General features: G+C 39.3%; 1 protein-coding gene across 3 annotated transcripts in view; it reads right to left on the bottom strand.

The window, feature by feature from the left end:
- Nucleotides 1-12,817, bottom strand: part of ILRUN (inflammation and lipid regulator with UBA-like and NBR1-like domains) — an 89,608-nt gene that overhangs the window by 50,517 nt on the left and 26,274 nt on the right. For all 3 annotated transcript variants that reach the window (XM_034991495.1, XM_034991491.1, XM_034991492.1), the window contains exon 2: nucleotides 5,430-5,584. In XM_034991495.1, coding sequence (XP_034847386.1) covers nucleotides 5,430-5,584 — 155 coding nt within the window. The remainder of the gene's footprint in view (nucleotides 1-5,429; nucleotides 5,585-12,817) is intronic.

Genomic DNA, 12,817 nt, shown 5'->3' on the forward strand with positions numbered 1-12,817 from the left:
AGGAATGTCTTTCCTCCTTTGGAGGTGATAAAGATCTTATTTGGGTACCTCCTCCTGCGTACCTATTTTTATGTAAACTAATTCAAAACGAGCAATCCATATATTGACTCGTTCTGACAAGTCATAGGGCCACTCAGGGCCTCTAGGTCATCTTTCCAGTGAAGTCTCTCCAGTATACTCCTTTTTACTGTAGACAGAAACCTCTGTATCTTTTGGGGGGATATATACATTATACATTATAAAAATTAATCACCGTGAAAAGGTGGACATGGCAGGACTCCCAGGACAAAGCACGCTTGAAACTGATCTCCTGAGAGTACTCTAGGACGCATTAGTATCTTGTTCTTGAAGTGCCAGATTGGTTTTGATATACCTGAGGACGTACTATTGCCAAGGGAACCAGAGAGAAAGGCAGCCACAGCTCTACTGCTGAGACTGCAGCCCCATCCTGGACGGCACACTCTGGGGCTCCTAGGATTTAAGGGGTAGCAGATGAAGCAGTGGGCACAATGTTTTGTCGGACCCTCTTAAAAACACACCTGCCAGCAAAGTGCCATCCGAAGTTAACACCATAAAGGGCAACTGCTGCAGGTGGAAAGCTTGTGGGGGATACCCTGACAATACCTGTATGTTGTCTGGCATTTCTGGGGCCCACGGGCTTGGCAAAAGCCTATCAGTCTGAGGTCAAGAACAGCAGCAACTGGCATGGAGCACCTTGGAAAATGTCAGTCTCTTTAGAGACCAAGATCCAAGAGGAAAATTCAACTGCTGTGCTGGGGCTGAATTCACAATTGTTCTTTCAAACACACATACACACAACACCTGTAACAAGACAACATCTGTTGGTATGAAACATCTGTTGGTGTCTGTTTTTGAACTTCTAAGAAACTAAGGAAAACGAAGACTGCCTGGGTGTGAGAAATGTGTGGCTGGCTGTCCCGAGCACACAACCACAAGTAGCCGAGATGGTCAGAGCTCCCCGCTCTGCAGAAGAAGGGGTGCTGCTGTGCTCCAGAGACACTGAGTTAATTGGTAAACATTAAGTGATTAAAAATTAGGCAGCTAAGGTCCTGATCTTTTTTACTACAGACACTCTATTCATGTGGTGCCTGGGGAGCTTGTTGGAGAAAAAATTGCATGAATTATCCATCATCAACTCTAAAGTGTTAATTTGCTGTAAAGTGAAGAACCAATCATTCACTTTCTGAGAGTTACCAAGAGTTCACTACGACATTTAGTTCTTACAGCCTAGTAAGTCCGGCAACTCTAAGAAGGTCCAAGATACCAGTTCTTAATACAGAAGGAAGGTAAATACTGCTGAGCTGTATGGACCACCAGCATACCTAAAATCTGGATTTGAGAAGTATTAGTACAACAGGGCCTCAAATTAAGTCTCAGTTACAAACTGGCTTACTGGGGGACAGATACATTTAGAAGAAAAGAAAGACTAATCTGTGTTTTATGACTTTCCAAGTATCACAAGCACACATATGATCAAGGCTGTGATTCTCCAATTATCATGGAATATAATTTTATTAAAAAAAAAAGTAGGGGCGCCTGGGTGGCTCAGTCGTTAAGCGTCTGCCTTCGGCTCAGGTCATGATCCCAGGGTCCTGGGATCGAGTCCCACATCGGGCTCCCTGCTCGGCGGGAAGCCTGCTTCTCCCTCTCCCACTCCCACTCCCCCTGCTTGTGTTCCCTCTCTTGCTGTCTCTCTATCAAATAAATAAAATAAAAAATCTTTAAAAAAAAAAAAAGTAAAAACAGAACAAAGCAAAAAAACCCTGACATATGGCAATTTTGAGATGATAGAGAACATGACAAAAATGAAATAAAAGTCCATCAGTTCCAGAAAGCCTGGACTTACTAGGTGTAAGTCATTACAGAAATAGTTGGGAGATAGTAAGGAACATTCAAAGATTGATGAGGAAGAACCTCGATGAAGAGCCCCTGTTCTTTTTAATCCCTAGAAGTTTGGAGACTGCATTTCAATTAAGCTGCAGACAAAAAAAGGGACCTTCATTGATCTTGTCACTATTTTCTTCCCGTACCTGCTGTAAAGTGACTGGAATATAACAAAATTTGCTGAATGGATGAAGCAGAATTACCTTCTCTATAGTCGTGCTGAAGAGAAAGGCAGAAATTAACTATTTTAAGGAGCCAAAAGAAAAATGGAGGAAACAGTTGTTCTTTTTCAAGTTTTCTCAACTCTGCTTTATGTTCACAAAAAATAAAGTTGACTGTGAAGCCACTTTCTCACATGACAATCACAACTACTTCACCAAAGTCCAAGAAATGCCAGCGTTATCATAACCTGCTCGGCTTTACATTCACTATGGTTGGACAACAGAGCATGGTTGTAACAACTGAGAAGCTGAGGGAAATTGTCCGTTTTCACCTTGGAGGGGCAGTTTCAAATTTTTACTTTCAATTTTAATTGTAAGGTTTCCTGTTCAAGTTTCCCAAGCTTCTAAAACTTATAAAGTGCCAAAAGTTTGGATCCTGGGATTCTGCATCTATGTCATTAAATGTCTGACTTCCGTTTTACCATGGTCTTAAAAGCTGAATTTTAAACAATGTGTGACACATTTATCTTCTTTGGGGAAACTGCTGGGACAGCTATATGCAGTTCCTACCAATCTCATCTGTTGTATATTCAAATGCCTGGCATGCCTAAAACATGACAGCAGAGAAATACCATGAAAATTATTTATGAAACTATTTCAGTGAGCACTCATCTCTTAAGAGAAGGTTATGAATGAGAGTAAAAGAGCCAGAGGAGAAACAGCTAAGGCCTGCCATATTTCGGTGTTACTCTATTTCCAGAAAGAACTCAGGCCAGATTAGAATGATGCCAAAGAACCAGTACACATGCATGCTTTCCCTCTTTCTCTTTAATAACATAACTATTACTTCGTTATGGAAGGCCAGGTTCTCCTTAATCAAATCGAGAGCATGTAGCTTACAGATACAAAACTATTTAAAAATGGATGAACAATTTCCAAAAGGATAAAAAATCCATGTGTTCAAAGTAACCTGAAGGGTAAAATCTCCAGCCAATTGTTGCCCAACTCTTTTCAAGAAGTGTTCAGGCACAAGAATGGCCTTTCACAGGAAGAGAGACTGCAGATCCAGAGGCTGTCTTAAACTGGAGTTACCACGCAAAAGCAAGTGGAAAAAGCAGCCAGCCCCACCAATACAGATTTTCTCCAAGGTGAAAGAAAGGTAGGCTCTTTGGGGTTCTGATCTGACATTTAGCCATTTTATACCAATCCCTCGCAATCCTCCATTAACTCAAGAACTGTCTGGTGAGTGAACGGATGTATCAAGAAGATTTCTGACATACAAAATGGTTTCTGCTATCTCAAATATTTCAGCGGTACTCTAAGAACTTTTAATATTTAAAATATAAAGAATTCACAGAAAGCCAGACCATTTTCAGTGTTTTCGCTATAAATAAACAGGGTCTTAATTTTTTTAACTAAATAAAATTGAATTCATGTGTAAGTTTCAAAAGCAGTTTTGATCAGCAACTTAGCAGGTTTTAGTAATTGAGAGAAAACACATGATGAACAGAAGCTGAACTAAAGAGACTGTTTTAGGGGCGGCTGGGTGGCTCAGTCAGTTAAGCATCTGACTCTTGATTTCGACTCAGGTCATGATCTTGGATTATGGGATCGAGTCCCACATCCATCTGGGCTCTGCGGAGTGCAGAGTCTGCTTGGGATTCTCTCCCTCTCCCTCTGTCCCTCCCCATGTGTGCTCACTCTTGCACACTCTCTCAAATAAATAAATTCTAAAATCTTTAAAAGAAAGAGATTGTTTTAATATTTTTAAAAGCCCACAACATTAAGAAAAGTGAGAAAGAAATCAGGCCCCCCAAAAAGGAAAGAAATATAATTAAGCTTTGAAAAAAAAAGAATTTCAAGAAAAACAGAAAACATGGCTATTTTCCCATATTACCAAGTGTCTCTCAAACTAACAATGCCCCACACCGTTACAATCAAAAGGGAAAAGAAGCTAATGAAAATTTTATAAAGCCATGAATGTCTCCAGTCATCTACTACCATGGGTCAATCCAGATTATAGGCATTTCCTCAGTGACACACTGAACTTTCATCCAAGGGAGAGTTACTTTTAAATAAGTCAGAAAAACTAAGAATAACAATTTCGTACATTCATTACTATATAAACAGCTAGCTTAGCCAGTCTTTCCCCATCATAAAAAAACTAAAGTACAAAGAATTGAAAAGTACATAGTCAATAAAAGGTCATTTTTACAGGTTTATTTGAACCCTGAGAGTTTTACATCACCTCACATCAGATCACCCTGCTAGACAGGGTTCCCCCACACGCATAGATTTTTAGCTAAATACGCCTTCTGCCTAGTTTCTCATCTCTCAGAATTTCTCTGTTAAGTCCTCGGTAACAAGGAAGTTAAAGCATCCTGACCTAGTCAGAAGCATGAATAATTACTGCATGAAACAAGCAATTCTAAACCCACTCAAATTAAAAAAGTCATTAGAAAAGAATTTAACAAGCAAAAGGTAATAATGAACTGTTACCAGACACATATTCAGATCCTTTTTTCAAAGAACTATCGCTAACTTATTTTTCATTTTTCTTAAAGTCAGCAGTACATTACAACAATGCCTCAAAAAAATTTCTCGATCTTTCCATCTTTCCCATTTTGAGCAAATCCTCGCATTTCTTACCCTATTTTTCAAAGTGGTATTAACATTTCAGAGAGATATCTCAATGAAATTTCATAAAGAATCATCCTTGTAGCTACAAAGAAAAGAGCTTTCAAAAGAGCAGATGCTCACAGCTCTTTCTAACCACCTTGTTCTATTCAAGGATGTACCTCCTCTAGCCTGCTGGAAAGAACTGGAAGATTAATTAGAGCAGAATTAAAATGATGGAGTAGAACTGTACAGGTGGGGATAATACCACCACCACCACACACAGGCCTAGTTCCTGGTATCAAATGAATATTGAATTGTTTAGAGGCCATCAAGACCTAAATTTAAAAAAAAAAATCTAAATTATTTTTCCTGATCTAGGGCAGGGGACATTTCACTGATGTTTGGTCATCACACCAGTACAAAAAAGTACTACATCAGGGAGCCTGGGTGGCTCAGTCAGTTAAGCATCTGCCTTCGGCTCAGGTCATGATCCCAGGGTCCTGGGATCAAGCCCCATGTGGGGCTCCTTGCTCAGTGGGGAGACTGCTTCTCCCTCTGCCCCTCATCCCCAACCTCATGCTTTCTCTCTCTCAAATAAATCTTAAAAAAAAAAATAGTACTACATCATGTATAAGAAAAAGCTCAGTTACAAAAGCATATAACTTAAGCTAAAACATTTCCTTGTTTCTTTTAACTACTAAACAAAGAAAACTGGGCAATGAAGAACTGCCCATTATCATTTACCAGAATTCTGGATCCGCCATGTCTTTATAAACTGAGTATCAGGAGGTATCGACTCCCCTTCTCCTATGGTGACATCTTCAACAAACGACATAGAGGGTACACTGATGTTTGGGCTCTCAAAGTCGTAATAGGCGCCAATTGCTGCTTGTAGGTTCCTACAAACAAAAAGAAAAGGCAAAAGATTTTACTTTAGTCCTGTCCAGAGTCTATTATCTTGATTCTCAAAACAAATGGAAAAAGCCTGTTTCTTAGGGTTTGGTATAGAACCTTAGGCTCATGATATATAAATTTTTAGAGCCACTGGTTCTGCCTGAGGAACAATAAGAAAAACACCAAGACCAACAAACTTGTGCATCACTTTCCTCCCAAGTGCCCACATAAAAAGTAAGAAACATGAGCACCATCAGCAACAAGATGAGGTAATCTCCATCTTACCCACAGGGATAGCAAGTTTGGGTAAGGAAGTCAATTAAAAGAGTGCTCTTCTACAACCATGATTGGAATTCAAAAAAACTCTATTTTAGAAGACATTCTAATTATTTAATTTTTTGAAAAGGCAACACATGCAGATGGTTCAAAAGTTTTGTACAGTGAAAAATAGCGATCTTATCTCTTCTTTCCTATACACACACATACACACACACATAACTGCTCATATTACTTTCTTCAATCTTTCCAGAACTTCCTTATGCACATACAAGCAAATAATATATACTCTTATTTCTCCCCCTTTTACACAATTATTGGCATATTATACACTGCCCTTTGCTTTATTCCCATGAAGACATTCCTATGTCAGTACATAATGAATATCTTGTTTTTTATAGCTGTATCCATTGTACAGATACATCATTATTTATGTAACCAGTCCACTTCTGAGCTTGTTTCCAACCTTTAATTCTTCCATAAATAAGCTTAAGCAAACATTGTTTTTATATACATGCAAGTCTATCTGTAGGATAAATTCCTTTAAGTGATACTACTGCTGGGCCGAAGGGTATAGATTTGTGGTTTCAACAGATATATTCTAAACTTCCCTCAATAAAGTTGTACACTGGGTGGCTCAGTCGTTGAGCGTCTATCTTCGGCTCAGGTCATGATCCCAGGGTCCTGGGATCGAGCCCCGCATTGGGCTCCCTGCTTGGCAAGCCTGCTTCTCCCTCTCCCACTCCCCCTGCTTGTGCTCCTGCTCTTGCTATTTCTCTCTCTGTCAAATAAATAAAATCTTTTAAAAAAAAAAGTAAAAATAAAAATAAAGTTGTACACTTACTGCTCCCACCAAGAATGTATGAGAGTGTCTATTTCCCCATTTGCTCATCAACAGTGTTCCTCCAAAGTTTTGGATTTGTGTCAATCTGATAGGTTAAAAATAAGATCTCAGTGAGGCCTTAAAATGGTTTTCTCTTGTTACACAAAAGGTTAAGTATCTTTTACATGTTTAGGAGCCATTTGTAGTTTCTGTTTTGGAAGCACCATTTTGTAAATGATGGTGTTCTTTTTAATTACTCATAAACCCCCTTATGTCAGAAGGAACTACCAAGCACACAAACAAGAGTCCCTAATTGAACTGAAACACATGATTGACAGCGCGTTCAGCCATGCCAGAAACCAAAGGCCACTAAGGGGTTTAAGCAAGCTGTGTTCATTAGAGAGATCAAAGAAATTGCTAGGAATTACAGTAACTGCTCCTCTTAAGGTCTTACTTAAACTAGTGACATCAGCTCTAGTCCCCACAGTGGACAACAACACAAGCTGCATTTTTCTAAACATAACCCAACCATAAGCCAATGGATCCAGTGGGTTGTTTTTAATTATGCATAAACAGAGCAGGAAACAAGCTGTGACGGTATATAACTGTGCCACAGACATACTATTAACAGCAAATACTTTCCTGCCGGGGGCCTGCCTGCAGCCCAGGTGTTGCAGCTGCCACAAAGGAGGGCTATATTCAGAGCAGCTGCCTCAGGTCAAGCCTCACGCAACGGTGGCCTGTCCTATTAGTCAGTAGTGGCTGGAATTACACCACCACCAACTGCCTGCGTGGTGTATGTGTGCTGGATAAAACTGACATGGAGCAGAGCTGGGCCAGGGGCCAAACTGCCTATTTGCTTGACCATTCAATAGGAAGGCTTGGACTTCAGTCTTCCCAGCAACTTCCTTCTCTAGCTGACTGTGATCCAAAATGAATAATATGTGGCTGGTCAAACTTGGGGACGCCCAGCCTCTAACCACCCACAAACAGGCCCTAGGAGTGTATCCGGAATCAGCCTTACACTTAGGAATTAGGGACAAAATGAGGAAAAGAAAAGTAAGGCTAGTTTGTATTTTGTTCTTCTGAAAACTTTTTGTAAAAGCTGTGTGTCCACCCTTTTATAAAGATAATTTTTCTGCCGCAGGAACTCCAGCAAGTAGCCTGCTAAATTGTTTTCTGTTCACTTGGCTGTAAAATATGCTTGGGAGGGAAGAAACTATTTGTGCACTCAGGACAATTGCCAATTCTCATCCCCAGCATGTGTCATATTTCACCACTTGGCTCTGCCTGATATCAGAAAGGACTCAAGACCACTGCAGTAGAAACATGAACACGTTCAGCTATCCTACTTAGACAGATCTGGCCACCTCAAATCTTGTTTCACACAGTCCAACTCATCCCAAAGCCAAGCCAACAAAACTATTTATTTGTACCTGTATTATATAGGTAATCCAGCCACAGAAAGAGTAAGAAACACTTTTAAAGCCCAAAGTGAAACCGAAAGTAGTGAACTGGACTCCTGGCAGGAAGCAGGAGTGGAGGATGACAAAGCAAATTAATTTCCCAAGTACAAGGCCAAGAGTGGACTTAGCCCAGTGGTGCTCTAACCCATTCGGGAGGTACACATCTTAAAATGTGGGTACACAGCTTCTTGGCGCTTGGACCACTTAGATCACTGCCTTACTGGGCCAAGCAACGGCAGAAATAGACCAAACAGCTCCAATTCAGTGTGAGAACAAGGAGATATGAGAGCACGTATTCCCGTTCAAATCAACATACTCAGCTATTATTAGCCAACAAGAAATTCTACATGACAAGGAACTGGCTGAGGAAATGGGAAAAGGAAGAACATGGACTCTGTATTCAGCCCAGTCTGAAAGTTTAAACTTCCAGGTTCCTCCAATGTTTTTGCTCAAAAAAAGTTTTTAATCTGATTTCAGATTAAACCAAAAGCACCCTGAAGAACAAAGGCAGGCAGTGTAACTGAGGAAAAAAGCAGGGGCCAAGACGATGGTGATGGCTATGAATATGCTTAAAGCCACAGAACTGTACACTGCAAAGTGGTTAAAATGGTAAAATTTAGAATGGCTTTGTTTGGAGGCAGCGCCTACGCCTGGCTGAGGGGCTTTGAACAAGTGGCTATGCATCTACGTCAGCTTACTCAGCTACAAAACTGAGTTTGTTGTATCAGAAGGCTGGCTTATATTTTATATTACAAAGTTGGCAATGATAAGGTTGGCTGTGAAGACTGTATCAGACAATGTGTGTGAATGCCTTAGGGTTGGCATTCAACCAATATTTAACTAATAATGAGCACTTATCCATGTGCTAGGCACTCAACCTGAGACTAGGGATAGAATAGATGGCAAGATGGGCAAGGCCCCTACCTTTACACAGCTTATAGTCCAGCAGACTTCAGCAAGCTAGGGACATTCAAAAAGGGTAACTCCAACTGTCTCTCACACTGAGGTTATCAGTCCAAGGCAGCTTTTCCTACTTGAGTGAAAAAAATGGGCTTGGTGCACAACAGTTTCAAATGCACTGATAATCAGGTGAACCTGATTGAGAGTAGAAGAATTTGGTGATGTTGATATGTGTTCCCTAATGAAATGCAATTTTGTAACTCAGAAGCAATACTGTCGAACATTAATTTTATAGAGGAGGCCACAAATGCACTGACAGGTAAATAATTTGCCACATGCTAGACCATCAATTAGGAGGATTTATTCAAAGGCATAAAACTTTCAGCTTACCCAGAACTTTCCAATTATCTAATAACATTCTGAACACCTGATTTTCTTAAGAACATAGTAATTACCAGCATGAATTCTTTTTTTAAGATTTTATTTGAGGGAGCCTGGGTGGCTCAGTCGTTAAGCGTCTGCCTTCAGCTCAGGTCATGATCCCAGGGTCCTGGGATCAAGTCCCACATCGGGCTCCCTGCTCTGCAGGAAGCCTGCTTCTCCCTCTCCCACTCCCCCTGCTTGTGTTCCTGCTCTTGCTATGTCTCTCTCTGTCAAAAAAATAAAATCTTTTAAAAAAAAAGATTAAAAAAAAATTTTATTTATTTGAGAGAGAGTGAGAGCAAGAGAGCGTGTGAGGACACATGCATCTGAGGGGGAGGGAGGCAGAGGGAGAAGGAGAGAATCTCAAGCAGACTGCTCCCTGAGCACAGGGCCTGGCTCGGAGCTCGATCTCACAACCCTGAAATCATAACCTGACTCAAAATCAAGAGTTGGATACTTAACCAACTGAGCCACCCAGGTGCCCCCACCATCACAAATTCTTTAAACAAATTAGTTGTAATCCTCCCCCCTTCAGTTGAACTACTGAAAATGGCCAAGTATCTAATCTTGCAAAAATTCACAAACACAGAACATTTATTTCTGCACTATGTATACATATACAGGTCAGATTACTGATCTTATAAAGAAAAACCTTCTATCTGCTGAATATACAATCAGGAACATCACCCAAAAATTGGGGGTAGAAAAGAGTTAAGAAAATCAGGAAATCAGAATTAAAGAGGGAATGTCAGAAGACCAAGAATTAGCTCAGATTCTCAGGAAGATTAGATACCTTCTCTCTCCATTCTCTGAACAAGAAACTCAAAAAGATCCAAATTATTTATGAGAAAAAGAAAACTACCCAAATTTTGGACACAAATTAAAATGGGAAGTCAGAATAATGAACTGATTCAGTTAAGCACAAACAACAGCATCTTTTGGCTGTGAGCAATACTTATTCCGAACCACAAGAAGCTTCTCTCACCTCTGGAGCGCCGATGATACTGCTGCTAAGGCCACAAGCCCACCGGGAATCTCTAATGTGACTGAAATCATCTCTGAGTGACTCAAAAACCAGACTAGAAAAAGGATGAGCAAAATAGAAAAGGTTCTTATTAGGGCTTTCCAACATCAACTGGACAGGAATCAAATGTCAAATTGACAGGAATCAAATGTCAAATGTCAGATTTTTGACAAGAGTGGTCAAAAAATAAGTACTTGTGACTACAGTGAAGAAACTGCGAATTTCATAAAACCAGAAACATGACAGCAGGTAGGCAATAGGAATTGGGCTGAAGAAGGCTCAGTATTTTCAAACCTAAAAATTAACTCATGGATGATACTATTTAAAATGAGAAGACTGTGAGAAAAAAGAATGTATGGAAAATTTCATTAAGAGTACGTTTACACTAGCATTTACCCACTTCTTAGAGCCGTAGCAAGTCCAAGATCATTTCTTGTCTCTTCTTTTCCTATTTACTGATCCATTAATTTTATTACTTTTTAGAACCGATCATTCTAACTACCATCAGCAGTTACACCTTTTCCAAATAGAAAGTAAAGAACAAGCATTCTGCCATGAAAAGGCAAGGTGGTGGCACTGTTCTAGATTTAAAGAGACGTAACCACCAAGCACAATACATGGTCCTTGAAGTCCTTGATTGGATCCCAATTCCTTAAAAACATGAAAGAGGGTTATAAAAGATACATCTGGGGAGAACTGAGGAAATTTAAACACAGGCTAGATATCTTTTACTAATAATAAGTTTTTGTAAATTATCTTCCTATCTTAGTATGTGGTTATTTAAGAGAATGCCTATTTTTAGAAGAAGCACGCTGAAATATTTAAGGATGAAGGGTTGTGATGCCTACAATTTTCAAATGATTAAAAAGATGTTTATACAGAGAAAACAAATTATGACAAAAATGTTTACCACTGTTGAATCTAGGTGGTAAGTATAAGGGTAAACACTACAATTCTTCATAATTTTCTGTAGGTTTGAAAAGTTTATAATAAAAAGGCAAATGGAAAAAAGAGAGAGAGGGAGAGAGAGAGAGGGTATCCTTTTTTCCTGCCCCTGGAAGTCAGGAAAATTCATTGAGAATTACTGCAACCATCTTGGGAACAGAGAGACCTACCAGGAACCTCAGGGGACCTAATGAGGATATGCCTGATATGCTAAGGATGATCAATCAGAAAGAGGGAAAAATTGTTGTGTCCTTGATGATATAAACTACTAAACTAAATCTGGCAACCCCAGAGCCATCTTACACTGGGCATTCTTGTCATCTGAGATAATAAAATTGGCTTATTGTTCGTTTCTTAAAAAAAAAAAAAGGAAAAAGCAGATTCTAAGTACAGAGCAAATTCAACACTGGCATTGAAGAAGTTTAGTTTCCAAGTGCCTTTGGCTAATAAGTCATGACCAAATTATTTTTCCTTTTTTTAAAAAAAACTGAGGTGAGATTCACATAACATACAATTAACTAAAGTATCTAATTCAGTGGCATTTAGTATTTTCACAATGTTGTGCAACCACCACCTCTCTCAAGCTCCAAAACTTTTTCATCACCTCATACCCATTAAGAATACCCCATACCCATTAAGTAATCATTACTCATTCCTCCTTCTCCCTATTCTCCACCTCCCCAATTCCCTGGCAACTACTAATCTTCTGTCTCTTCGATTCTGCCTATTATGGGTAACTTATATAAAGGGAATCATACAATACATGACCTTCTGTGTCTGGCTTCTTTCACTTAGCATAGTATTTTCCAGATTCATCCCAAATTGTAGCATGTTAATCAGTATTTCATTCCTTTTTATGGCTGAATAATATCCCATGCTATGTACACACCACATTTTGTTTAGCCATTATCTGTTGACAGGCATTTGGGTTGTTTCTACTTTTTGATTATTATGAGTAATGCTGCCACAAACATTTGTATACAACTGTTTAAGTATATGGCTTCATTTCTTTAGATATATACCTTTGAGTAAACCTGCTAGGTCATATGGTAATTCTGTGCTTAACTTTTTGAAGAATCACCTGTTTTCTATAGTAGCAGAACCATTTTACATTTCCACCAAAAATGTACAAGTGTTCCTATTTCTCCACATCCTTACCAACACTTTTTTTTCCAATGATAACTATCCTACTAGGCGTGAAGTGATATCTGATGGTTTTGATTTGCATTGCCTTAATGACCAATGACCTTAAACATTTTTTCATGTACTTGTTGGCCATTTGTATATCTTCCTCAGAGAAATGTCTACTCAAATCCTTTGTTCATTTTTTGACTAAGCTGTTTATCTTCCTGTTGTTGACCTGTAAGAGTTCTTTATATAT

Source organism: Mirounga leonina, unplaced genomic scaffold (genome assembly GCF_011800145.1).
Source record: "Mirounga leonina isolate KUSES-001 unplaced genomic scaffold, KU_Mleo_1.0 Mir_53, whole genome shotgun sequence".
Lineage (NCBI taxonomy): Eukaryota > Metazoa > Chordata > Mammalia > Carnivora > Phocidae > Mirounga > Mirounga leonina.